The sequence below is a fragment of the Chiloscyllium plagiosum genome, chromosome 35 (assembly GCF_004010195.1).
Source record: "Chiloscyllium plagiosum isolate BGI_BamShark_2017 chromosome 35, ASM401019v2, whole genome shotgun sequence".
NCBI classification, from domain to species: domain Eukaryota; kingdom Metazoa; phylum Chordata; class Chondrichthyes; order Orectolobiformes; family Hemiscylliidae; genus Chiloscyllium; species Chiloscyllium plagiosum.
Window position 1 is genome coordinate 37,056,992 of NC_057744.1, and position 27,990 is coordinate 37,084,981.

A 27,990-nucleotide genomic window follows, 5' to 3' on the forward strand; every position below is an offset into this window, starting at 1 on the left:
TACACCCCCATCTAACCCTGCCCCCACCCCTGGGTAAAAGACTGAGTACATTCATGCCTCTTATGATCTTGTACACTTCTATAAGATCCCCCTCTCCATTTCCTGTGCTCTACAGAAAAAAGTCTTAGCTTTTCCAACCTTGCCCTCTCACTCTTGACTATTGTGTCCTGGCAACATCTTATGAATTTCTTCTGCGCTCTTTCCAGTTTAATAACACCCTTCCAATAGCAAGGTGACCAAAATTAACACCATACTCCAAGTGAGGTCTTACCAACATCATGTATAACTGTAAATGTAACTTCCCAACTTCTGTCCTGAATTCCCTTGACTGCCTCAGTGCTTCTTCCAAGGGTTGCTTGGTCAAAGGATTTATCAGCTCATGGGGAGGAGGCAGTGGATGATAAGCAGCTGGAGATTTTTTAACTTGTCTTTGATCTGAGGCTCTATGGGTCTAGAAACAATACTGAGGACTCTCAGGGTGACTCTGTCCTGATGGTATACCAATTTATTTTACATTTCAAAAATATGCTTTATTTATAAAATATCTTCATATACATGCATAGTAACTAAAGCATTCAGTTCTGTTTGGTAGCATATGAAGAAAAGGACACTTGCTGCACAGCAGCGAGGCCAGACCTATCCTTCATAACAGCAGAGACAAGTAGAACCTCACTACGTAGTGTTTGCGTACCAAGGGTCAATGCACAGCTTGATGCAGCCACACAAAAGATGCCCATCAGGGTGAGAGCAACATTGGGTGGATTCCTCCCTCATCCAGAGCTTTGTACATGGTGTCCCTACAGACATGGTCTGTCTTTGATCTCCCAATGAAGTGGGTGACTGCAGCAGCACAGCTTCAGGGAATGTGCCAGACCTGCGCCACATAAAGCAACCAAGAGAATACCTCACACCCAGGTTTTGACCTGCAATGGAGAGGGAGCGGTGCTCCCAAAAACCCAGTTTCTGCCTCGCCTTGGTAATGCATTCCTCCCCAGACTTTGCACGCACTGCAGCCCCTGTGAACCATATTCCCAGCATCTTCAGGTAATCTGCCCTGACAGTGAAGGGTTGAAGGATCAGTCAATCAAGTTCCCAAAGAACATAGCCTAGCTGTTGCCTCAATTTACTTTGGCTCCCAAGGCAGCTCAAACTGGTCACAGATGCTCAGCGGTCTGTGCACTGACAGCGGATCCAAGCGGAAAACAGTGACGTTATCCATGTACAGGGAGGCTGTGACCAGCAGGTCTCTGCAGCCTGGAATAGTCACCCCTTTCAGGCTCGCATCCTTCCTGATGGACTCAGCAAAAGGTTTCTAAATATCATACAAACAAGATACCAGCGAGTGAGCCTGCCTGGCTCCAGATCTGATTGGGAAGCGTTCGGATTCCCACTCATTGTTTGAGACTGTTAATGTTGAGATAAGTGGATCTGATGTTTGTATAGAGTAGTCGAATCTAATTATGGATGCCCTCCCCAAAGCCCATTTTAGAGATCTCATCCCACATGTAGATGTGCGAAATCCCGTAATTGGCCTTCTAGTCCAAGTTGATGAGGCAGGTGTCCACCCCTCTGTCCTGTGCATAGGCGATGGTATCCCTGAGGAGCTCGAGACTCTTAGATTGTCCTGCCCGGTACAGCACAGATTTGGTGAGGGTGAATCACTGATCCCAGACCAGACCTGAGCCGGTTAGATTAGATTAGATTAGATTACAGTGTGGAAACAGGCCCTTCGGCCCAACAAGTCCACACCGACCCGCCGAAGCGCAACCCACCCATACCCCTACATTTACCACTTACCTAACACTACGGACAATTTAACATGGCCAATTCACCTGGCCCTGCACATCTTTGGAAACCGGAGCACCCGGAGGAAACCCACGCAGACACGGGGAGAACATGCAAACTCCACACAGTCAGTCGCCTGAGGCGGCAATTGAACCCGGGTCTTAGGCGCTGCGAGGCAGCAGTGCTAACCACTGTGCCACCGTGCCGCCCACAATGATCTTAGACAGATTAGCAATGATCTTAGACAGAATTTTGTAGTCTGCATTCAGCAGTGGAAATGGTTGCCAATTTCGAACATAGAACAATACAGCGCAGAAAAGGCCCTTCGGTCCTTGATGTCGCGCTGACCTGTGAACTATTCTCAGCTCGTCCCCCTACACTATCCCAAAATCATCCATGTGCTTATCTAAGGATTGTTTAAATCTCCCTAATGTGGCTGAGTTGACTACTTTAGCAGGTAAGCCCTATCTAATCCTCTGATCATCTTGTATGTCTCTATCATATCCCCTCTTAGCCTTCTTCTTTCCAATGAGAACAGACCCAAGTCACTCAGCCTTTCCTCATAAGACCTTCCCTCCAGCCCAAGCAACATCCTGGTAAATCTCCTCTGCACCTTTTCCAATGCTTCCACATCCTTCCCGAAAACCTTTATTTATCTCTGGCCAGTGACTTGAAACAGATCCTGAATTTGCATCTTCATCAATCAAAACTTGCATCTCCTTTCTAACTGAGTTCTCCAACAGCCATTTTAGGTTATTCACTGTGTTTCTCTCTCTTTCACGACTCTCACCCTCGACCACCACTGCACCACGTTAATTCATCACTGATTGGTTGTGTAACATTTTGCATCAAGTAAATCAATCGCATCCTCCACTCCAGGCAGCTGTACCAGAGAAAGGAATGCCAGTGATCTCAAGACAAAGGACCAGTTCCACCTGCCAAATGTGTGGCTGTAGGAGTGGGCTCATCAATCACAATAGGATCCACAGAACCCAGGAGCAGTGACAGGGATTTTCTGGGGTGGTCAGTCATACTCTTGAGCGATTGATTGCTAGTGACGACGATGAGTTAGGGAATGGAATGGAATGCACTGCCTGGAAGTGCGATGGAGGCAGGCTCAACAGGGGCATTGGTTGATAATTTGAATAGAAATAGTGTTCAAGAGTATGGAAAGAAAGCAACAGACTGCTGTGAGGTAATGATGCTCGTGTGAAGTCCAGGTGTGATAGGCTGAATGCTCTCCTACTGTGCATTAATAATTCTATGATTCTGAAGATGGAATCATAGTATCAGAGGTAAAGAATGGTTTGAATGATAAGTATAGGCAAAGCTCCAAACTTGGGTGAACTAACAGCAGAATGTTTGAAAGCTCTTGGAGAAACAGCATCAGAACTGCTAACAGAAATTTGTGGTCTGAAGGACACGTTCAAATGAAACATTCATTATTGGGTAAGTTACCGACAAAAGATGGATGTAGTGAAATGTCGCCGTTTTGAAATGATAAGCTCCATGCAGAATCTCATTCACGTTCTCTTGGCAATCATAAAAATTGTAGGCAACAGCATAAACCTACGTACTGATGGCAGAGTGCTACATATGGAATGAATAGATTGGGTGGTTAAGAAGGCATTCAGCACGTTTGCCTTTGTTGCTCAGACCTTTGAAGATAGGAGTTGGGATGTCATGTTGAGGCTGTACGGGACATTGGTGAGGCCTCTTCTGGAATACTGTGTCCGGTTCTCATCACCCTGTTGTCGGAAGCATATTATTAAACTGGAGATGTTTTGGAAAATATTTCCCAGGATATTGTCAGGAATGGAAAGTTTGAGTTCTAGGGAAAGGGTGGATAGGCCGGAACCTTTTTCATTGGGACATAGAAAGTTGAAGTATGATCTTTTATAGAGGTTTTTAAAATCATGACAAATATAGATAAGATGAACAGCAAAGGTCTTTTCCCTAAGATGGAAGAGTTCAAAGCTGGAGGGCATATTTTTAGGCTGAGAGGAGAAAAATATAAAAAAAGACATGAGGAACATTTCCTTTGCACACTGAATGGTTCATGTGTGTGAATGAACATCCAGAGGGAGTGGTGGATGTGGACACAATTACGTTGGTTAAAAGGTATTTCGATAAGTATATGAATAAAAACTGTTTGGAGGGATATGGGCCAAGCACAGGCAGGTGGGACTATTTAGTTTGAGGTTATGTTCGACATTAACAGATTGGATCAAAGGATCTGTTTCCATGATGTATGACTCTGATTCTATCACACGCCATTCACGTTTCTACTGCATCAAAAATCTGGACAATCAGTGAAGATCTGTACAAGAAAGTAGAGGCCTTTGAAATGTGGATGCTTAGACATTTGTTAACATTTCTATATCCAGGCCGTCGGACAAATGGAGGCCAGCTTGAAATTGCAGGAGAAGAAAGAACTCTTAAAAAGTGATGCTCAGAAAAAGAGATTTCAGCTGTTTGATCAGAGCTGAAAAGCAACGGAAATCTCTTCTCGAGAGCAAAGCAGAAGGCAGCAGGAAAAGGGATCAGCTCAGGGGAGGTTGGATGACAGCTGTCACAGAGCAGTTGCTGATCAGCTCCAGTGGGTGTGTGAGGATGGCACAAGGTAGACCAGTGTGGCACCCCATGGCAGCAGTCTCCTGGCAGGAGTTACCACAAGCAGCAGGAAAATACACATGTCTGAAAGAAACCATTTTCCTTAACATTTCTGCCTGTAGCAAAAATATCATTCTTTGACAAGAAACGTTGAAAAATAATTCTTTCTTCTTCCTAGCTACTTTCAATTAAACTGTTTGGTTTCTTTCTCATTCTGTCTGTGCATCTGTTTGCATTCCCATTCTTTGGTTTCTGCTCCATCTACAGTTCACACTGTGTCAAAGCCAGAACAGTGATTTTGGATACCAACTCTAGACTGTGTCATTGTAGGTTTTATGTTAATCAATAAAAAAACCATTACTTTGTTCTCCTGGTGGATTCAGTGGTACAATTTTTAAAATTAACATAGAGAGAAGGTTCTAAGTGGTCTGGCAGTCTTAAAAATTGATAAATCTCCAGGAAGGATGTTGTGAAACTTGAAAGGGGTCAGAAAAAATTTTTCAGGATGTTGCCAGGAGTCGAGGTTTTGAGCTATAGGGAGAGGCTGAATAGGCTGGGCTGGTTTTCCCTGGAGCGTCGGAGGATGAGGACTGACTTTATAGAGGTTTATAAAATCATGAGGGTCATGAATAGGATAAACAGACAAGATTTTTTCCCTAAGGTAGGAGAGTCCAAAACTAGAGAGCATGGGTTTGGGGTGAGAGAGGAAAGACGGCACGGTGGCACAGTGGTTAGCACTGCTGCCTCGCAGCGCCAGAGACCTGGGTTCAATTCCCGACTCAGGCGACTGACTGTGTGGAGTTTGCACGTTCTCCCCGTGTCTGCGTGGGTTTCCTCCGGGTGCTCCGGTTTCCTCCCACAGTCCAAAGATGTGCAGGTTAGGTGAATTGGCCATACTAAATTGCCCGTAGTGTTAGGTAAGGGGTAAGGGGTAAATGTAGGATATGGGTGGGTTTCGCTTCGGCGGGTCGGTGTGGACTTGTTGGGCCGAATGGCCTGTTTCCACACTGTAATCTAATCTAAAAAAAAAATATAAAAGGGATCAAAGGTGCAAATTTTTCACAGAGTGGTGCGTGTATGGATTGAGCTACCAGAGGAAGTGGTGGAGGCTGGGACAATTGCAGCATTTAAAAAGCATCTGAATAGATATATGATTAGGGAAGGTTTAGAAGGATGTAGCCAAGTGCTGGAATGAGACGAGATTAGGTCAGGATATCTGGTCAGCATGGACGAGTTGGATCAAAGGGTCTGATTCCATGCTGTACATCCCTATGACTTTGACTGTGTGAAATGTATCCCAGGTTGTTGAGTGAGGCAAGGAAAGGAACGAAATTCAGGGCACTTGCAAAAATCTTCAGTCCCTCGCTGACCAGAGGAGAGGCACTTGCAGCAAAGCCAACGTCGTACAATTATTCAAGCAGGGAGAAAGGGATAAACCAGGGAATCTATAGGTCAGATAGTTGTATCTCAGTGGTGAGAAAACTATTTGAAGTAATTCTGAGCGGCAGAACTAATCTGCGTTTGGGGAGGCACGGATTAATCAAGAACAGTCAGCATGGTTTTGTTAAGGGGAGGTCATGTCTGACAAACTTGATTGAATTTTTCGAAGAATTGACCAGGTGTGTAGGTGTAGTCTAGTTGGACTTCAGCGAGGCCTTTGATAAGGTCCCACCTGGGAGACTGATACCGAAGGCACATGGGATCCCAGGAAATTTGCAAATTGGATCCAGAATTGGCAAAGTGACAGGAAGCAGAGGGTGATGGTTGAAGGGTGTTTTTCCAACTGGAGGCCTGTGTCCAATGGGGTTCCAAGGGGTCAAAGTTGGGGCACTTGCTGTTTAGCCTTGAATGTTAGTCAACTAATCAATATGTTCACAGACAATTCCAAAATTGGTGGGGTGGTAAATAGTGAGGAGGATAGTCTTAGGCTACTAGAGGATAAAGGTGGGCTGGTCAGATGGGCTGAGCAGTGGCAAATAGAATTCAATCCATATAAATGTGTGATAATGCACTTGGGCTGGACAAGTATGGTAAGGGAACACATGATGAATGTTTGGGTCCTGGTGTCATGATTTAATGAGGTCAGCAAGCTAGACCTCATAGAATGAGTTCCCTGATTGGGCTAGCCCCAGTCAGAGAGTCCTGGCTGATAGAAAAGCATGAGTGTCAGGGATACTGGGCCTGCTGCATGCCTGATTCAGTGAGAGGCAATGCGACCCTCAAAGGTTATGCATTTGTAAATATAAGGTGATTGGTGACAGGTTGTCAGCCTCTGAAGAGTCTTAACACCTGGGAAGCACCAAGGATCAGAAGATCCTTATTGTGTGTGCATGTTGGTCCATTTAGATAGCAGGAAAGGTGGATAACATGGTTAATATGTCATGGTTAATATGGTATACCAGTCTTTAATAGCCAAGGCACAGACTTCAAGAGCAGGGAGGTTATGCTGAAACTGTATAAAATGTTAGTAAGTCCATAGGTAGAGTATAGTCTGCAGTTCTGGAATCCATATTAGAGGAGCGATGTGATAGCACTGGAGAGGGTTCAGAAGAGATTTACCAGGATGTTGCTGGGAAGTTTAATTAATGAGGAGAGATTCAATACACTGGGATTGTTTTCCTTAGAGCAAAGGATATTGAGAGTGGACATGATTGACATGTATCAAATTATGAGGGGCATAGGCAGGAAAAGACTTTTCCACTTGATGGAGAGATCACTGACCAGAGGATATAGATGTAAGGTAAGGTGTAGGAGGTTTAGAGGGGATGCGAGGAGAAACCTTTTTAGTCAGACAGTGGTGTGAACCTGGAATTTGCTACCTGTAAGGGTTGTAGAAGTAGAAATGCTCATAATAGTGAAGAAATATCTCTGTGTAGTTACATTGCTGAAGGATACAAAGCCTCTGAAGAAAAGGCTGTGAGCCAAATGCTGGGAAACAGGATTTGAATAGTCATGTGATGGCTATTGACTGGTGTGGGTGCAATGGGCTGAAGGGCCTTTTTCTGTGCTGTAGATCTCCCAAGATTCTATGACTTAGGGCATACCTGGGCATTTTCTACTCCTTGGAGTAGATGCCAGTGTTGTAACCAAATTTTGCAGTTTGGCCAGGTGTGCAGCAAGTGTTTGAGCACCAGTGTTGAACCCTAGTAGTGAAATATTGATGTGATTTGCACTCATTATTGTATCTAGGGTCCAGGAATGTGGGCCTGGAAGTCAGTCATAGACCAGTACAGGCCGATTGGAATCTGTGGTTAAAAGGCATTAAAGTGTTCAATCAGCCATGATTGTATTAAATAGTGGGACAGCCTCAAAGGGGCTGAAATGCCAACCTCTGTTCCTACAGATAGAACAGGAGCAAAGGTTAAAATGACCAACTGTTGCTCTTTTTTTGTGGTGAGAGCCTCATCTTCTTGACTCTCCAGAGCCCCTCTACCAAGTACAAGGCAACATTATCATTCACCTGACGCATTAATTCTATTTTTTGCTCCAGACTAGCCGAGTTTCTCCAGCATTTTCTGGCTTTGTTGTTGTCAGTAGATTTTTCTTTCCACAATGTGTAAAGGTGCTGTGCACCATCTTTTCTTTTATCATTTAATTACGTTCAATGGAACTTCCATGAAGTCAGTCATCAGCATTATCCCCGATTCTGTTAGTCATGCACACTGACATATTCCCGTTTGCACATCATTCAGTATGGAGGTGTTCCCAGTCTCCCACACAGGATGAACCTCAGTGCATGCAGGGTGGAGATTGGAGACCATGAGGACTGTGCTGTAGTAACCAAACCAAGAGGTAGCAGAGGCTGCCTGAGGGTTTCAGCATCAGATGGGCTGAAGTCGAGCTGGATTATATTACCCAGGTGTCTGAATCTGACCAATGAATAATTCTATCAAATGGATACATTCTGCATGATCTCAGAATCTGCCTCTTTGATATTCTGATTTGTCAAATTTGTAATCTAAATTCACAATGGCTCATCGTTATTGTAAAGTTATTTTCAGCCTAATGTAATGTAAAACTTTGTAAAAGGTGATAGGTGACTGTGTCACCTGGCATCTTTTGAACCATCATCAACAAACTGCTTAGAATATTTATTATTTTACTTATTTTATCGATTTTATATTTTATTTCACATGTACTTCCACACATCACCAGTAAATTACCATTGAATTAGGTGCTGCTTTGCCTAACAAGTCGAGTCACATTGCATCTCTCTTCACTGGGGAAACTCGACAGAAATGTTTCTCTGTCTTACCTGCTGCAGCAGTTCTGAGTTTCTGGTGATTTCTCCAGTGAAAGCAAAAATTGCTACAGGTGGCACGTCAGATTCTGTAATATCTGAGGGTAGGGAAACCTCCAGTGGTAACAGAGCAAACCATTCGCCACTGACGTTTCACTGCTGAGGTGAGTTTTTCCTGGACTAGCCCATTCTAAGCTGGGATGTTCTGACACATTGTTTCTCCACAAGATTCCATTAGTCTGTGCATGTGACACAGATCCTAATGAGTGAGCCAATTTCTCCAATATAATCCATAAATCAATGCAGAGCCTAGAGAAGAGCAGAGAAGGTTAGGGGAGTTCAAAATCATGAAGGGTTTTGATAACGTAGGAGAATAGGTTGAAACCGTTTCTCTATCAGGGGTGATCAAGGGTCATAGATTTAACGGTCATCATGCAGCCAGATATGAGATGAGAACTTTTCATTTAGGGAGGTTGTCTCGAATGGACTGCATCTAAAGGTGATTCAAGTAGATTCAATCATAATTTTTAAAAGTGAATTAGACAAACACTTGAATGGTAACGGGACCGAACCATCACCAATATGATGAGCTGAACTATCTCCTTCTGTGCTTTAAGCTTCTATGATTTTATTCTCAAATTTGACCATAGTTTTTGCTTTAAACTCTTATCACTGAATCCTCCACTGAGGATCACCATTGACCAGAATCCAAGCTTGGTCAAGCCATATAAACGCAATGGCCACAAGAGGCTAGGAACCCTGCAGTGAGTAACTCAGCTCCTGACTCTCCAAAGCCTGTCCACCATCTACAAGGCACAAGTCAGAGTGTGTTGGAATACTCCCCAGTTGCCTAGATGGAAGCAACTCGAACAACACGAAAGAAATTTGACACCATCCACTTGATTGGCGCCACATTCAAAAACATCCACTCCCTTCACCACCAATGCTCAGTAGCAGCAGTATGTACTATATAAAATGCACTATAGATATTTACCAAAGATCCTTAGATAGCAGCTTGCAAACCCACAACCACTTCCAACTAGAAAGACAAGGATTCAAAAGAACATCACCACCTGCAAGTTCACCTCCAAGCCACTCACCATTGGAAATACAGGTAGTTCTCCTATAACACGTGCAATTTGGCTATAACACGATTGGTAAATTGGGGACTTTCTTTCATAAAGCAAAATCCCATTCAAAGTTACGCAGTTCTATCACCAGCACTTACCTGAACAGCAAAACCCAGCCTCCAGATCCTCTGTCTGCAAAATGCAAGTTCAATGTGTTCAGCTAAAACAAGAATGCAATCAGCTCTGCAAGTCTTGAATCTTAGCTTGAAACTGGGAATTTTAGTCTACATTTAGAAGGAACTTTATTTCAAACCGGAGTGGGGGGGCGGTGAGGGTAGCATCTTGAGGAGGATTGGACTTCCGCATCACCATCACGTAGTCAGTCAGCTCGAGAACTTTCTCATGAAGAGCTTCATGAAAGGTACAGTGCTGTAGTCAGTGATTTTACTGTTAAATTTACTGTATTATTTCATTAAAATATATGATTTAAAGGTTTACTTAGACTGTGCTATAGTTTGTGTTAGGCTAACTATTATTTTTGATTTGGAGATGCCGGTGTTGGACTGGGGTTTTACAAAGTTAAAAATCGCACAACACCAGGTTACAGTCCAACAGGTTTAATTGGAAGCACTAGCTTTTCACTTGATGAAGGAGCGTCACTCCGAAAGCTCGTGTGCGTCCAATTAAACCTGTTGGACTATAACCTGGTGTTGTGTATTATTTTTGATTCAATCTTTACTGATATTTTAGCTGGTTTGCCCCAACCCTGTTTGTCCCATCAGCCCCATTATTTATATTGTGCAATTTTCTTTAACACTGTGTCACAGAGGAATGCATATGCAGGAGTGCATAGGAGAACTGCCTGTCTTCCTTAAATGTGGCTGGGTGAAAATCTGGGAATTCCCTCCATACTGCCATTGTGGGTCTACCTACAGCATTCAAACTTATGCAGTGCAAGGCAGCAGTGGCACCCACAATCCATGAATGAATTATTTTTTAAAAACTGGAATTTAAAGTTCCACAATACTTTCCATGAAACTGTTCTACCTGCTAATGGTTTGATTTAATTCGCTATCTACATCCAGTCACTCCTCAGTAAGAGGAATCTATTTCGTTCTAGCCTGGCCCATCATTTCAGAATTTTGACGATTGATTACATCCCCCATACTTGCATTGAGTGATTTACAAAGACACCACCTCTGCCTGCCCCCACCAATAACAGATAACCCTGTAGCTTCTCTATCCTGTGCCTCTGATCTCCCTTATCTTATTCCTGTTTAACTGCATCTCTAACTCTAGCACTAAGTGCAGCTACTGACAGCATGAATGTGTTTGTTGCTGTATTTAGCCCACTCTACTGCACTACTAGACAACTCTGTGTGCTGTTGTCAAATCCACTTTAGGCTTGGCAGAGACAAAGACAGTGTATTACTCAACTGGGGAATTTGTGTAATGTGTTAATTGATGTTGAACAAGGGAGGAACATGTTACAAAACACTCTCGCCCACTTTACTCTGCTACCAAAGGCAGCAGCCATATCAGGGATCGACTTTCGGTGATGTGAAGTGAAATGTTTTCCATCTGTCCATCTGCTTTCAAAACATGACCATCTGAGGAACTTTCTAGGCCGTGATAATCAGCTTAATTAACCAACGCTCCAGTAAACTGACTGACGTGGCTATGGCACATAATGAGTAATTTAGGCAGAGTCAAAGATGATCAGCAATGTAGAAGCTGACAATAGTTTATTATGAATATCTAATTCCATGATTCATATGTTCCAGGGATATAACTTTACATTTGTGGAAAACTAAATTAAAATACCTGGCTCGAGAAGCTGGTAAGCAAATGTGCTGTAATTATAACTCAAAGAATAGCCAAGGTTTATTTCAATGGGATCAAAAATGAGATTTGAAACTGAACAGAGGTTTACCCCTCCAAGCTTCTGAATTGATCTTGGATTCCCACATCTGTCTCACTAAGAGGCCTCAGTCCTTCCCAGGTTTTCTGAAAAGGAAAGTTTGGGAATTAGGGAAAATTAGCTTATATTTCTCTATCTCTGACATTAAAGGGATGTCACATTACCATGGAGATGGATTGGAGAGAGTTTGTATTATGTTTGAGCTTTCATGAGTTACAGCATCATGGTCATAAAGATGTACAGCACGGAAACAGACCCTTCAATCCAACCCGTCCATGCCGACCAGATATCCCAATCCAATGTAGTCCCACCTGCCAGAATCCGGCCCATATCCCTCCAAACCCTTCCTATTCATATACCCATCCAAATGCCTTTTAAATTTTGCAATCGTACTAGCCTCCACCACTTCCTCTTGCAGCTCATTCCATGCATGTGTCACCCTCTGTGTGAAAAAGTTGCCCTCTTTTATATCTTTCCCCTCTCACCCTAAACCTATGCCCTCTAATTCTGGACTCCCCCACTCCAGGGAAGAGACTTTGTCTATTTATCCTATCCATGCCCCTCATAATTTTATAAATCTCTATAAGGTCACCTCTCAGCCTCCGCCACTCCAGGGAAAACAGCCCTAACCTATTCAAACTCTCCCTTTGGCTCAAAATCTCCAACCCTGGCAACATCCTTGTAAGTATTTTCTGAACCCTTTCAAGTTTCACAATATCCTTCCAATAGGAAGGAGACCAGAATTGCACACAATATTCCAACAGTGGGCTAACCAATGTCCTGTACAGCTGCAACATGAGCTTCCAACTCTTGTACTCAATACTCTGACCAATAAAGGAAAGCATACTAAATGCCTTCTTAACTACCTTCACTACCTGTGACTCCACTTTCAAGGAGCTACGAACCTGCACTCCAAGGTCTCGTTGTTCAGCAACACTCCCTAGGACCTTCCCATTAAGTGTAAAAGTCCTGCTCTGATTTGATTTTGTATGATTTTTCACAGAAGCAGGCACTTGCTCTGGGAGCAGCTTTGAGACAGGCAGAGAGAATTTGCCAGATGCTCAAAGTAGCTGGGACCAGTCATAAAGGGGTTTCAAAAGCAGAAGTGGTTTCTGATTCTCAGTCACTGAGCAAGTTCGGTCCATTCTTGAATTGGGATGCCCACAATCACAAAGTATTTAAGGACCGTTGAAAGTCTTGCTGAGCTGGATGCTAATGGAAGGACTCCAACAGATCTCGGCTCGGAGAATAGCAGGAACACTGCAGAGAATCAAAGCATGTTCCTGAGAGCTGAGGTGTACATTGATTTAGTCCCAGAAAAAAAGTGAAGAAATCCCCCAGTTTCTGTAAAATATAACAGAACTCAAGATGGAAATAACAGTAAGACCCAGTAGGTTGTGATAGAGAATGTTCTATTAATGCATGGTTAATCTAACATTTGTACAAAAAAAAACATATTTAAAATGTGAGAACTTGTGGCATAATTCTTTCAGTTGATAATTGATCATTCAGATTTATTTTTTTAAATTACTGATCGCTATTCAGATCATAATAAGATTTGGACACAAGTCAGAAGTGTATTAGACTGTCAATGACACCTTCCAGACCAGTAAACTCTTCCATACAGGACAAGGCCAGCAGATACACCATCACCTGTCCAAGTCCCTCACCATCCTGACTTGGAAATATATTGCTGTTCCTTCACTGTTGCTAGGTCAAAATCCTTGAACTCTTCCCCCTGAGGGCATTGTAGATATGCCTGCACCCTAAGGATTGTAACAGTTCACAAGAATGCCCCAGTGGTGGTTAGTGGCTATGTGGGATGGCAATAAACTTATGCCTAGCCAGCAATGCCCATTTCCCATCAACAAAATAAAGTGTGTGGGCAATTATCATCTTTCTGTTCTGTACCAAGCAGTACTGAAAACAACCTGGTTCAGTCATTGTTTTTTACAGCAAGCAGACTTTGTATAGTCTCTATATTCGCCTCTTTTCAAATTAATATCCACTGATGTAACAGTGATTCTATCAACCATCCAGATAGGATGTGGATTCCTGTCCTGCTAAATGGAATATTGTGTTATGCCCAAAAGAGAATGTCTGTCTTCTCTCATCCTCATTTCTGAGGATTGGGCCTTGACTTCCATTGCATTGGCCCATGCTTATGAGCAAGGAAATGCAGTGGTTTACCATTGCCTACCTCAGGCCGGCTAGCCAGAAAGCTTGCCCTCTCTGACTGCCTCCATCAGGATTGGTGATCAATGTGTTTAGCATGACCCCTCTATATTTAGTCAGGTTGTTAACCTGACCCCCTGCTCCTTATGAGGAGAATCGGCCTGATGTCATGGGAGCCACATCAGGCACCAATACCCAGCTAGCTGCCTCGTCCACTCTCAAAGACCAGAACCTGGTCTCCTGTCATCAGCACAGAAACCCAAATGTGACCACTGACCCAGGGCTATCACAGCATTCCATTGATCAAGTGATGTTGAAAGGTCAGCCAAATATTAAAGTGATTTGTTAGAATAAGTAAGTGAGAATTCTTACCTTCCTAGTCTTTTCCAAAGCTGTACCACAAACTGTTGATGAACTTTGATTTAGCTTGGAATGGAAGTGTTCGCACAAAATGAAGTGATAAAGAAGGAGTCAATGTCCGAGATGATGAGCCTTCAGTTGGTGCAGTGACAGAAATTCCCCTCATAATGCCACACTCACTGGGACACGTTACAGCACCCAGGGCTGGAGGCTGCTAGAGGCTACAGAGTGCTGATAATAATCCTGTGTTGCCTGGTAACAACGATTTCCATCTGAAGGTGGGTCCAGTATCCAATCAAGCAGGTGGGAAATGGGGAGAAAAGGAATTGATTATACACCACATTGTGAGAAGAAAACTGTGTTCATGTTGCACATTCCCAACTCTCTCAGGACTACCCCAAGAATTACTCACAATGAATTGTGGTCACTGTTATGTGATAAATCTTTGTGACAAGGCAGTTAATATATTTGATTCTTATGCTCTGCAACACAGCACTTTTGTGATGATTTTATTTCCATGTCAACAAGCAAGTGATGGAGTACATATTGTAAGAGGAAGAACGTATTTTGGAGCATGTATTTGTTCATATTTGCCTCAACTGTTCAAATATTCTGATTAAGGAGCTGTTCTGTAAAGCCATATTAATGTGTCTTTGATTTAGAGTAATCTGGATGGTCTTAGAAAGACAAGCTCCCGATCAGCATCTTGCTGCAGTGACTTGCCATGACTGGGTATTGTTATAACAGAAAGGACATGTATACTATGTTCTTGGAATCCTTTGCTGTGATAATTACTGTGTTTAAAACAATGCAATTAGACCTGTCAGTGGCAGGTCTTTTTATTTTTAATTTTTATTTCCCCCATGTGTGTGTGCAGGTGTGAGACACAGTGAAAGACACAAGGTGCAAGAATCTTTATTCAGTTTCCACCACCAGGAAGAAAAGAGACACCCGAGTGGCCAGTGACAAGCAGTGTGACCAAATAGTGAAGGGGAGGGCAGGGATTCACTCAAAATAGAGTTGGAGGGGAGTGGCAGGTCTTATGTTTCAAAAGATCAATTCCCCCAATTAGACTCATTGCCAAGAAGCCAACCAGATATGTACTGTTCGGAGAAGCCAAAAACAAATGGATAAAAACCTAAACCAATTCTACACACACTGTCTGGAGAAACCCAAACCCAAGTGGATATGCACTGTCCAGAATAACTAAAACCAAATAAGACACACTGTCCAGAGAAACCAAAACCAACCAGACACACTCACTCTCCAGAGAAACCAAAACTAACCAGGCATGCGCACTGTCCAGAGAAACCAAAACCAACCAAACATGCGCACTGTCCAAAGAAACCAAAACCAACCAGACACGTGCACTGTCCAGAGAAACCAAAACTAACCAGACACATGCACTGTCCAGAGAAACCAAAACTAACCAGACTTGCATTGTCCAGGATGGAAGCATGTTTGTATCACCATGATGTATGGTGGCTCTGCCCACCACAGTTGAATAGCTCACTAGTATTCATCAACTTGGTTTAAAAATGAACACTAAACAATTGGGCCATGTGCTATGTCAGATCCTTAAGACAGTTAACAGACTGAAAAAATATTTCCCCTTGCTTGGGAATCTAGAACATGGATCAGTAGCGGAATAAGTCATCAGCTATTTAGGACTTTAACTCAAAGGTTCATGAATGTTTGTATTTTCAACCTGAGGTTGCTAGGAGTGCTTAGTCATTGACTATCTTCAAGGTAGAGGTGGTTGCATTTTTGGAACCATGAGTAGTGTAGAAGGAAGGGTTAAGTGGCTAACCAGCCATGAAAGGTGGTCTACCCCAGTTTCTATTTCTCATGATATTATGAATAAGTCTATGATGTGACACTAGAATAAGAGGCAAGCACTGTCTTCCTTTTACCACCTGGATTATAGAATCATAGAATCCTTGAAATGTGGAAGCAGGCCATTTGGTCCATTTAGTCCACACTAGACCCTCCCACTCCTCCTACCCTATAACCCTGAATATCTCATGACCCACTCATCTAACTTGCATAGCTTTGGTCTAAGGGAGGAAACCAGAGCACCCAGAAGAAACCTACACAGACACTAGGAGAACATGCAAACACCCACACAGACAGTCACCTGAGGGTGGAATCGAGCCTGGCTACCTGGCACTATGAGGCAGCAGTGCTAACCACTGAGACATCCTGCCACCCTGATCAACCAATGTTGGACATGAATCATTCAAACTTGGTCATTTAGAGATTCTATATTAATGGCTACAAAATTAAGAGACTTCACATGAGTTTCCAAGGAAGGAGTGATGACCTGATGCGGTAGAGAAAATAAAAGCACATTGACGCTTGCTATAGACATGACATGACAACAAGCTAATGTTCTCCTGTAATCTTAATCATGACATGGTGATATTGCCAGTAAGTGCTGCTGCACACTCCATGCAGCAAAATGTGCAAGTGTACAATTTCACAGCAGAAATAATCTCTCTTTCAGGTGGTAACATTTGAGTGAGATCCATCTTTGATCTGAGGGCCGTGTACAATGGCAGGAGATTCCAGAGTGCTCCCAAACGCGGACATGGATATTGCAGCAACTACAAGAGAGTCGAAGAAATTACCCAAACAAGCACGGGACAACATCTTAACAACAGACAGGACACGCCTCCTCACTGAACCCAAGAAAATCAAGCAAAGGTATGTTGACAAGGACGGGAAGTGCAATGTCCACCATGGAAATGTCCAGGAGACCTACAGATACTTCAGTGACCTATTTACCACGTTGGTGGACCTCAAGTGGCGGTTTAACCTCTTAATCTTCACATTGGTCTTCACTATTACCTGGCTGTTCTTCGGATTCATCTGGTGGCTTATAGCTTACATCCGGGGAGATCTGGACCATTTGGGAGATCCAACATGGACCCCTTGTGTGGATAATTTGAACGGATTTGTGTCTGCGTTTCTGTTCTCTATTGAAACAGAAACAACTATTGGCTATGGTCACAGAGTTATAACTGAGAAATGCCCAGAAGGGATTATCCTGCTCTTGGTCCAGGCTATCCTGGGATCAATAGTTAATGCTTTGATGGTTGGCTGTATGTTTGTGAAGATTTCCCAGCCAAAGAACCGAGCAGAGACCCTCATGTTTTCCAATCGTGCAGTCATATCTCTCCGAGACGAGAAGATGTGTCTCATGTTCCGTGTTGGCGATCTTCGTAACTCGCACATTGTGGAGGCATCCATCCGAGCCAAGCTCATCAAATCCAGACAGACCAAAGAAGGAGAATTCATACCCCTCAACCAGACTGACATCAATGTGGGCTTTGACACTGGGGATGATCGCCTGTTTCTGGTGTCGCCGCTGATCATTTCACATGAAATTAACGAGAAAAGCCCCTTTTGGGAGATGACCCGAAGTCAACTGGAAAAGGAGGACTTTGAAATCGTTGTGATCCTTGAAGGAATGGTGGAGGCGACAGGTAGAGTCTGAATGACACAAACATTTTGTCTGTGGTTAAACGTGTATGCCAATGAACTGGGATGAGGGCTTCCCATTTTAAAGGGTTAGGGTGGCTATGGTGTTGCACCCAAGAAATGGTGAAATGAACCTTAGGGGGTCGAAGGAAGGAGGGGCTCAGAAAATGTTGACAACTTGGAACACACATTGGACCCCATTTGCTCCAACCCAGCCAATTTCTAGATTCTGAGGAGTGTGTGAGCATAAGTTGGAGATTGTAGCTAAAAACTCCCCCAGAGTCAGTCCCAAGCTTCCATGTAAAAGGAATGGGATTAGGGAGAGCAAGGACCCATTGCTTGCCTGTGAAGCCCAAAGGAGCAGTCAGTCAACCTCTTGTAAAAACAGAAACCTCCTGGGCCTCTGCAGACCCTGAATCCGCTCCTCCCAGGTATAGTCGTACAGTGGCACTGTCACCGATTTCTCTGCCCAGGCCTCCGGGTACAATATTGGGTCAGGGCATGGGCAAGTTGCTCCATCTCACTTAGTTTCCCACAAAAAATGTTCAAAGTTCTATCCTCCTGTGCAGTGATGTCAGAGATCACAATGTATTTAGTAAGGCATTCGACAAGGTTCCTCACAGAGACTGGTGAATAAGATTAGATCTCATGGAATACAGTGAACTAGCCATTTGGATACAGAACTGGCTCGAAGGTAGAATACAGAGGGTGGTGGTGGAGGGTTGCTTTTCCAGTAGTATGCTACAAGGATCAGTGCTGAGTCCACTATGTTTCATCATGTATATCGATGATTTGGATGTGAAATAGGAGGTATAGTTAGTAACCTTTGCAGATGACACCAAAATTGGAGGTGTAGTGGACAGCAAAGAAGGTTACCTTTGATTACAACAAGATCTTGATCAGATGGGCCAATGGGCTGAGGAGTGGCATATGGAGTTTAATTTAAATAAATCTAAGGTGCTGCATTTTGAAAAGGCAAATCAGGGCAGGACTTATACACTTAATGGGAAGATCCTAGGGAGTGTTGCTGAACAGAGAGACCTTAGAGTGCAGATTCATAGTTCCTTGAAAGTAGAGTCACCGGTAGATAAAATAGTGAAGAAGGTGTTTGGTATGCCTTCCTTCATTGTCAGAGTATTAAGTACAGGAATTGGGAGGTCATGTGCAGCTGTACAGGATGTTGGTTAGGCCACTTTTGGAATATTGTGTACAATTCTAGTCTCCTTCCTATTGGAAGGATGTTGTGAAACTTGAAAGGGTTCAGAAAAGATTTATAAGGATGTTGCCAGGGTTGAAGGATTTGAGCTATAGGGAGAGGTTGAATAGGCTGGGGCTGTTTTCCCTGGAACATCAGAGACTGAGGGGTGACCTTCTAGAGGTTTGTAAAATCATGAGGGGCATGGATAGGATAAATAGACAAGTTCTTTTCTCTGGGATGGTGGAGTCTAGAACCAGAGGGCATAAGTTTAGGGTGAGATGGGAAAGATATAAAAGACACCTATGGGGCAACTTTTTCACAGAGGGGGTGCGTGTATGGAATGAGCTGCCAGAGGAAGTGGTGAAGGCTGATACAATTAAGCACTTAAAAGGCATCTTGATGGGTATATGAATAGGAAGGATTTAAAGGGATATGGGGCAACTGCTGGCAAATGAGACTAGATTAGGTTAGGATATAGAGTCGGCATGGACGAATTGGACCAGAAGCTCTGTTTCCAGACTGTACATCTCTATGACTCTATAAGTGGCCTCTCCAATGTCCTGTACAACCACAACATAGCCTCCCAAATTCGATACTCAATGCGCTGACCAAAGAAAGCAAGCGTACCAAACGCCGCCTTCATTGCCTTTTTTTAGATTACTTACAGTGTGGAAACAGGCCCTTCAGCCCAACAAGTCCACACCGACCCGCCAAAGCGCAACCCACCCAGACTTACATTTACCCCTGCCCCTAACACTACGGGCAATTTTAACATGGCCAATTCACCTAACCTGCACATTTTTGGACTGTGGGAGGAAACCGGAGCACCCGGAGGAAACCCACACAGACACTGGGAGAACGTGCAAACTCCACACAGTCAGTTGCCTGAGGCGGGAATTGAACCCAGGTCTCTGGTGCTGTGAGGCAGCAGTGCTAACCACTGTGCCACCGTGCGTTGTGACTCCACTTTCAAGGAATTAAGAACCTAAATCCCAAGGTCTCTTTGTTCCCAGGGGTCTACCTTAGCTGTATAACTCCAACCCTGATTTTCCTTACCAAAATGCAGCACCTCACATTTATCTAAATTAAACCCATCTGCCATTCCTCAGCCAATTGGCCCATCTGATCAAGATCTCATTGTACTCTAAGGCAGCCTTCTTTACTGTCCACTACATCTCCAATTTTGGTGAGATCTGCAAACTTGCTAACCATACCTCCTATATTCACATACAAATCGTTTATATAAGTGACAAAAAGCAGTAGACTCAACACTGATCCTTGCGCACACTGCTGGCCACAGACCTCCAGTCTGAAAAGCAACCTTCCACCACCACCCTCTGTCAACTACCTTCAAGCCAAATGACTAGCTCCCATTGGATCTCCTGTGATCTAACCTTGTTAACCAGTCTACCACGTGGAACCTTGTCAAACACCTTCCTAAAGTCAATAAAGGTAATGTCATCAATCTTCTTTGTCACCTATAAGGCATAAAAAGCAACAGGTCAAGTGCTGGACAAATAGATGAGAATAGTTAAGTGGTTGTTTAAGACCTCTAAGACTCTGAGTCAAGGTGACTACATGTACTGTCTGACTGGTGTCTATAAGATATAACATTGCAGATATTTCATGGGCTTTGTTGAGAAGCTTGGATGCCAGGAATGGAACTTTGGAAATGTCCATGACATTGTCCCTTGGTTAATTCTTCATTGCTTGCTACAGTGAAGCACTAAGTTACACTTTGCACTTCTTTGGGTGATTGAGCCAAATCTGAAACAAATCCCATTTCTTCTGGTAAAACATCTGTCACAAAATGCTGGACCTGTCTTAGTGGATGAGGCTATCCCTTCACACACAAGATTGAGATGTTTTGCTGAACCCATTAACAGCTGTAGCCTATAGACCAGGCTGTACCTTAGGCAGCTCACTCACTCTCTTGGGTGCCTCTCACTCAATGTCTTACCTGGATTCTCACAAAATCCTTGAATTGAGTTGTCTTTTACTCCTCTCAGCCAAAGTTCCAAGACACTCCGAACTGCTGCAATGCTCAGGCTGTTGCTCTGGACACACAGCCAGGCAATGCATCATGCATGTCAGTAGTCAAGGGGTCCAATATATTGCTGCCACCTCCTTGCTAGACCAATCTCACACCAGTGCCACATGCCAGCAACATACATGGCAAACCCACTGCATATGCAACAAACAAACAGTGACATCTCCAAGTCCAAAAGGAGGTGTCCACAGTGAAGTCCGGAGGGTCCCAGTACTGTCTGTGCAGTTCATCCTGTGATATCAGTCCAGGCTTGGCACAGTCCAGGCATCCACCTGTCTGTAGCCTGGTGAATTGGTCACAGTCAGCCCTGTGTTTCCAGTGCGGCCAGACCGGGGAGGAACACAGTACTGGAGCTGTGTGGATATCAGTCAGGGGATGATCACTCATCATTAGGGGCCAAGTAAATCACTGAACGGAGTGGTTCACTCCAGGGCGGTCCGTCTACTAAAGGTCAAGGGTGCGTCAGCTGGTCAATGCTGTGACAATGAGGCTGAATGGTGAGGATTCATGGCATCATAGAGATCTGCCAAACAGAAAAAGGCCCTTTGACCCCCAAGTCTGTGCTGGTCAGAATCAAGCACTTCACTATTTGGGTCACATTTTCCAGAACTTGGCCCATAGTCTTCAGAATGCTAGGAGGAGATGACAGTGCTGAAGGGGCAACTTAATATGTAAAGGGAGGATATGGTAGAGCAAGGAGGGGAAGTGGGAGTGGGGGGAGGGGTTGGAATCTTCAATTGCAAACAACTGGATCAGCGGTACTGGGGAATTGGGGTGGGTGAGAACATACAGAGACTGAGTGGGTGTGAGATAGCAACTAGCAAATGATAGACCTTAATTCACCTTCTTCCTGCATTGGATTGTGGACACCGCACTGACACTTTGGACTAGATGGTAGAACCTCATGTCATGGCCTCCTCTTGCAGTCCCGGGAGGGAAGAGGGCCTCCTTCCTTTGCACCACCCCACTTATCAGGACTTTTAGGATCCTGTGCACAGAGTGGGATGCCACTTTCTCCTGATCGGCTGTCGTGTGTGCAGTTATGTAGGACAACTCCAGAATGTTAATGTTTGACCATGGGCACAATTGCAATTGCAAGATGGCGTCAGGGATGCCTCTAATCTGGGATGTCTGGCCAGTGGTGAGCACTTGTGACTACTGTGAGTGGTAGATTCAGCTTGTTTGGACCAGAGAGACACCATAGGGGTGTGGCATGAGCTGGGTTTGGGATAATCACACATTGAGTTTCATTGAGGGTTTCTCTTTGTGAGATTTAATGAAAATGATATATTGCCAAAGTACGGGAAGTTTCAGGCCTCGGTTCTTATTGAGAAAGCTATCTTGAAGTTAATTAACAGCGCTCTTTACACTGTTATGATATCCCAAACATACCCAGGATCTGAGCTTGTTGCACGCTATTACTGTTATATTACATATACTGAACACATGGCACTGACTCCATTTCACTGTGAAAGGAAGCATTAGAAACAAGAGCCTTGTACAGAGATTTGTCATGATGTCATATCTTCAGGTACACTGCCTGTCTGGTTCTGGAACCTCCAAAATAACATAGCAGTGGAAGTGGTGGGTTTGTGCATTTTTGAAAGAGCCTTGCTAAGTTACTGGAGAACATCTTGTATATGTTACACACAGCCTGTTGGCGTTTTAATAAGTCTTACACTCTTGTTGGAACAATATTCCAGTGTTTGTGGTTGGTTGGAATTTGGCTTGTGTAGAACCATGCATAAAGGCTGTTTGCAGTGAGCTGAAAATTGGATAGTTTCTCTGAAGACCAGGCTCGTCCAGCTTTCGAAGTGTTGTTTTATGTCAGAAACGACAGGAGGGAAACATGGGAACGAAATAGCACGGGCAAAGAGCTCTGCTCTGGAACTTCTCAAATGCCCCCACCCCCCCTCGTGGTCTACAGTTTGATCCAAAATAGGAATGTCAGCTGTATAACATCACAGGGCTGTGGCCTTACCAAAGCTAGAAACTACTAGAAGCTTCACTGTAATGATTCACATGGTGTTGTACCAGCAACCACTCGTGTATGTGGCACCGGCTGTCATTAAACCTTTAAACAACAAATAGTTTTAAAAGCATGTGTTATTGTTGATTGGGTTTGATTAATACAGATGGAAGTTAAAGATTGATTTCACAGCAAACTCTTACATTGACTTTATAACAGTCATTAGAATATTTGAAATAAATATACTCTCCTGTATTATTGATATTTAGGATATGAAAATGGCCATTCTTATTTTCTGGTATGTATTAATGATTTACTTCAATTCCATTTTTAAAATCACATACACATTTATCACATTAAGCAGCAAAAAGCCAGTGAAATATTTCTAGTTTCGCTAACTTCCTGTGACTGCTGGTGAGTTATTTTGTGGTGGTGAATGTGAAAGCAAATGGGATGGGACTGGTGGCTAGTCCATGGGAGCTTTGGTATTGCCCAAGTGATCCTCAGACATCCAGGACTCAGAGTCGCTGTTTGAATGCCCTTTTTCAAGTCCTGCACTGTAGCAAGCATCCATTGAGAGTATAGTGGCCAGGGGTCCTGCTCCACAGTGATGTGCAGTTGCCTTTTGGGTGCTCCCAGGAATGTACTCCAAACCTTTACCAAAACCCTCCAATCAGAGGGGTCACCTGTTGTTGTCGTTGTCTCTGATCAGACCAGCTCTGAATTGGGATGAAATGGGTGGTCTTTCCCCACATACTATGGTAGAACCATTGAGCACTGAGGAATAATATTCAGCTCATTATGCCTGGATTAGCTCTAGGATTGTGATGGAAATTGTTATGCCTGCCTTCCCTTTCCCAGAGTTCCTTTCCACTTTAAGTTTTCCATTTTGTTTTGAAGATTTTCACTGAAGCCACCTTTCCGTAACGAGTTCCAGGTTAGATAGTTCCCCGTGTGGAAAAAAAACTTCCTCTCCCTCTTTTTTTTCCTATTTGTATGTTCTCTTGCACATAACTGAACATGTTTCTTTTCCCCCTTTGGTGATTGGGTGATTTCATCTACTAACCACCACCAGTAAATCACCCAAGTACCCAATTGTCTCTGGCTTTCTTATCAATTATTTTAAATCTGTGTCACCTAATTAGGAACAGAGGAGACCATTCAGCTCCTTAAGCCTATTACCATTACTTAACCATGCAATGATCTCCATCTTAAATTCATGCCTGGGGTGTCTTTGGAGAGGGGGCATGTGATGTCCATCACTGCTCTTGATTCTTTTAGAGAGAGGTGGGCACTACAGAGCTTACAGTGCTTTTTCCCTCCAACATCCATTTTGATATCGTCTCTTTCCTCTCTCCCCAAACCCCACCTCACTTTTCATGGAATATTAATTGGCTGCACAAGTGATTACTGGTGTGATTATTAGATGGGGTCACAAAACAAAAACCAAAGCCACAATGATGATGGTGGTGGAAGGCCACTCAGTTGGCCTTAACAGATATCTTTGCATCCTCTTTGGCCTCAGGTGCGGTTCCAGATAACTGAAGAATGGCCAATGTTGTTCCTTTGTTTAAGAAGAGAGACAGCACTAATCCAGGTAGTTACAGGCTGGTGAGCATGGTGTCAGCAATGAGGAGGCTGTTGCAGTAGATAATGAGAGAAAGGATTTATTTACATTTGATAATGAATGGACTTGTTAGTCATAGTTGCATGGGTTTGTGCAGGAAAGGTCATGTCTTACCAGTTTGATTGAGTTTTTGAGAAGGTGGCAAGAATGTTTGAGTGACGGGCAGTCGATGTGTTTACATGGACTTTAGTAAGGCATTTGGTAAGGTGCCCCCCTCATGGCAGGCTACTACAGAAGATAGAGAGTCTCATGGGATCCAAGGTGACGTGATGCTGGAAATTTGAAACAAACACAGAAAGCCCTGGAAAAATCTCAGCAGGTCTAGCAGCATCTATTGGATGAGAAGCAGAGTTAATGTTCCAAGACCAGGCTGAGTTCTGATGAAGAATTTTACCTGCTTTAGTGCTTACACGACGTTTTACACTGACTCAAGATTTAGTTTACTCTGTCAGGGCTTGCCAACATAAGTGCTTTTAAGTAAAAGTTGCAGGATTGCACTAATTTCATTGGTTTGAGAAGGTTTTTAATTTGTACTCTTTTAATTTTCCTCAGTGGTACAAGCACTGATCAGCTGGTTTGGGATGTACTGAGAAAGTGACAAATGTAACAAAATGAACCAGTTTAGGGTTCATCACAGCAAGTTATTTCCAGTGAAGTTAAAATATGGTGCTCACATTAAGGATTGGATATATTATTAAAAGTTCTTAGTTTTTATGATGAATCCATCCTCAGTGGCACTAATAAAACTTAACAGATTACTGCTCTTAAATACATTGTTTCTATTGGTACATATTAGAAAGTATCAACTGCTTCAGTTTGTGTTGCTGATTCATGGAAGATTTTCAGTTTGTGATCATACAAATTGAATTTATTTTCTTGTATTCATTTTGATGGGAAGTGGCGTTGCTGGTTGGGCTAACAGAGCAAAAGTGCAGATGCTGGAAATCAGAGTTCAGATTAGAGTGGTGCTGGAAAAGCAGGTCAGGGAGCATCCAAGGAGCAGGAAATTCAACGTTTCAGGCAAAAGCAGGGAGCCTCCAGGTGGAGTGATAAGTGGGGAGGGGGGGCTAACAGTCATTGCCCATCTCTAATTGCTCTTGAGAAGGTAATGGTGAGCTGTCTTCTTAAACTGCTGTAGACCACATGTTGTAGGTTTACCCGCAATGCTGTTAGACATCATAGAAATTGGTCCGACTGAATACCTTGCTCAGCTACTTCAGAGAACAGTTGATAGCCAACCACATTGATGTGGGTCTGGAGTCACATATGGGTCAGACCAGATGAAGATGAAAGATTTCCTCACTGAAGGACATTCGTGAGCTAGATGGGTTTTTCCGACAATCTGCAATGGTTTCATCATCATCATCAGAATTTTAGTTCCAGATTTTTAAAACATGAATTTAAATTCCACTATTTGCATAAATTCATTTGGAGTAAAGCAGAGATGCCATGAATTTGCATTGATGTTTTTGACTGTGCATAGTTATTGGTTAGACCCATATCAGGAGCAGCAACTTTAGATCACACACTCTGATCCTGCCATTGCCAATTGGAGCCCGTCTCCTGGTAACATGCATGAGAAAAGAAACCATTCACTCCTTGACTTCCCGTGTGAGGATTGAGACCTGCCCAGTACATATTGATGTCAGTGTTATCATGGATTATCAGGGGTGAAGGGGAAAGTCAACCTCACTCAAAATGGCTGCTCCAAGGCTGTCATAAGTCTGCAGTTACAGAGCATTAAACTGAGCAGTTTAAGACAATAAGAAATAAGAAAGGAGCAGGCTGATTGGCCCACAAGTCTGCTTTGCCATATTCCTGTATTCTCCTCCCTGTGGAAGGCAGATGAACTTAGGGCTTGGATTGTGCCTGGGAGTATGACATTATTGCCATCACAGAGACTTGGTTGAAGGAAGGGCATGATGTTCCAGGTTATAGATGGTTCAGACCGGACAGGGAGGGAAGTAAAAGAGGGGGTGGAGTTGCATTGCTGGCCAGGGGTGATATCACAGCTGGACTAAAGGAGGACACTATGGCGGTCTTGGGTAGTGAGGCATTATGAGTGGAGCTGAGAAATAAGAAGAGTGCAGTTACATTGTTGAGGCTGTGTTACAGACCTCCCAACAGTGAGCGTGAGGTAGAAGAACAAATAGGTTATGAATAGATGTAGAGGCAGTAGGGTAGTGGTGATGGGAGATTTTAATTTTCTCAACATTGACTGGGATACACTTAGCGTCAGAGGTCTGGATGGAGTAGAATTTATATGAAACGTCCAGGAGAGATTTCTAGAGCAGTATATCAATAGTCCGACGAGGGAAGGGGCCTATTGGACCTAGTACTGGGGAACGAACCAGGACAGGTGATAGAAGTTGTGGTGGAGGATTTCTTTGGGAACAGTGACCACAATTCTGTAAGCTTTAGAATACTCGTAGATAAAGAAGAGAGTGGTCCTCAGGGAAGAGTACTAAACTGGGCCAAAGCCAATTATATTAAAATTAGGCGGGAGCTGGGAAATGTGAATTGGACACAGCTATTTGAAGGTGTGGGAGACTTTCAAAGATAGGTTAAAGATAGTGCAGGTAGCATCGAGGAGCTCCTCGATGCTGCCTGAACTGCTGTGCTCTTCAAGCACCATTGATCCAGAATCTGGTTTCCAGCATCTGCAGTCATTGTTTTTACCTTAAAGATAATTCAGGATAGGGATGTCCCGTTGAAGGCAAAGATAGGAAGGGCAAGATTTGTGAACCATGGATGACAGAAGAAATTGTGCGACTAGCCAAGAGGAAAAGGAAAGCGTACATAAGGTTGAGACAGCTAAGAACAGAACGGACCCTGGAGGAATATCGGAAGAGTAGGACAAGTCTTAAACAAGGAATCAAGCAGGCTAAGAGAGGTTATGAAATAGCTTTAGCCAACAGAATTAAGGAAAATCCCAAAGCATTTTATTCTTATATAAGAAGCAAGTGGGTAACTAGAGAAAGGATTGGTCCACTAAAAGATAATGAAAGAAGACTGTGTGCCGAACCTGAGAGAATGGGTGAGATTGCATCAGTGTTCACTGAGGAGAGGAACATGATGAATTTTGAGATTAGAGATAGAAGTTTGATTAGTCTGGATCATGTTGGCATAAGTAGGGAAGATGTGTTGGATAGGCTAGAGGTTATTAAGGTGGACAAATCCCCAGGACTGGATGGGATCTATCCCAGGTTGCTGAGGGAGGAAATAGCTAGGGCCCTGACAGATATCTTTGTGGCATTTTTAAACACAGGTGAGGTGCTGGAGGACTGGAGGGTAGCTAATGTTGTCCCCCTGTACAAAAAGAGTAGTAGGGATATTCCAGGTAACTACAGACCAGTGAGTCTGACATTGGTAGTGGGGAAGTTGCTGGAGAAGGTCCTGAGGGATAGGGTCTATTTATATTTAGAAAAGAATGAGCTTCTCAGTGGAAAGCAACATGGTTTTGTGCAGGGGAGATCATGCCTTACCAACTTAATAGAGT

The 27,990-nt window shown here is 43.5% G+C and overlaps 1 protein-coding gene across 1 annotated transcript in view; it reads left to right on the forward strand.

The window, feature by feature from the left end:
* The window catches only part of LOC122540754 (G protein-activated inward rectifier potassium channel 4-like), a 49,167-nt gene that overhangs the window by 17,397 nt on the left and 3,780 nt on the right, over positions 1-27,990 (forward strand). The window contains exon 2 of the mRNA XM_043676931.1: positions 16,671-17,652. Coding sequence (XP_043532866.1) covers positions 16,719-17,652 — 934 coding nt within the window. The 5' untranslated portion in view covers positions 16,671-16,718. The remainder of the gene's footprint in view (positions 1-16,670; positions 17,653-27,990) is intronic.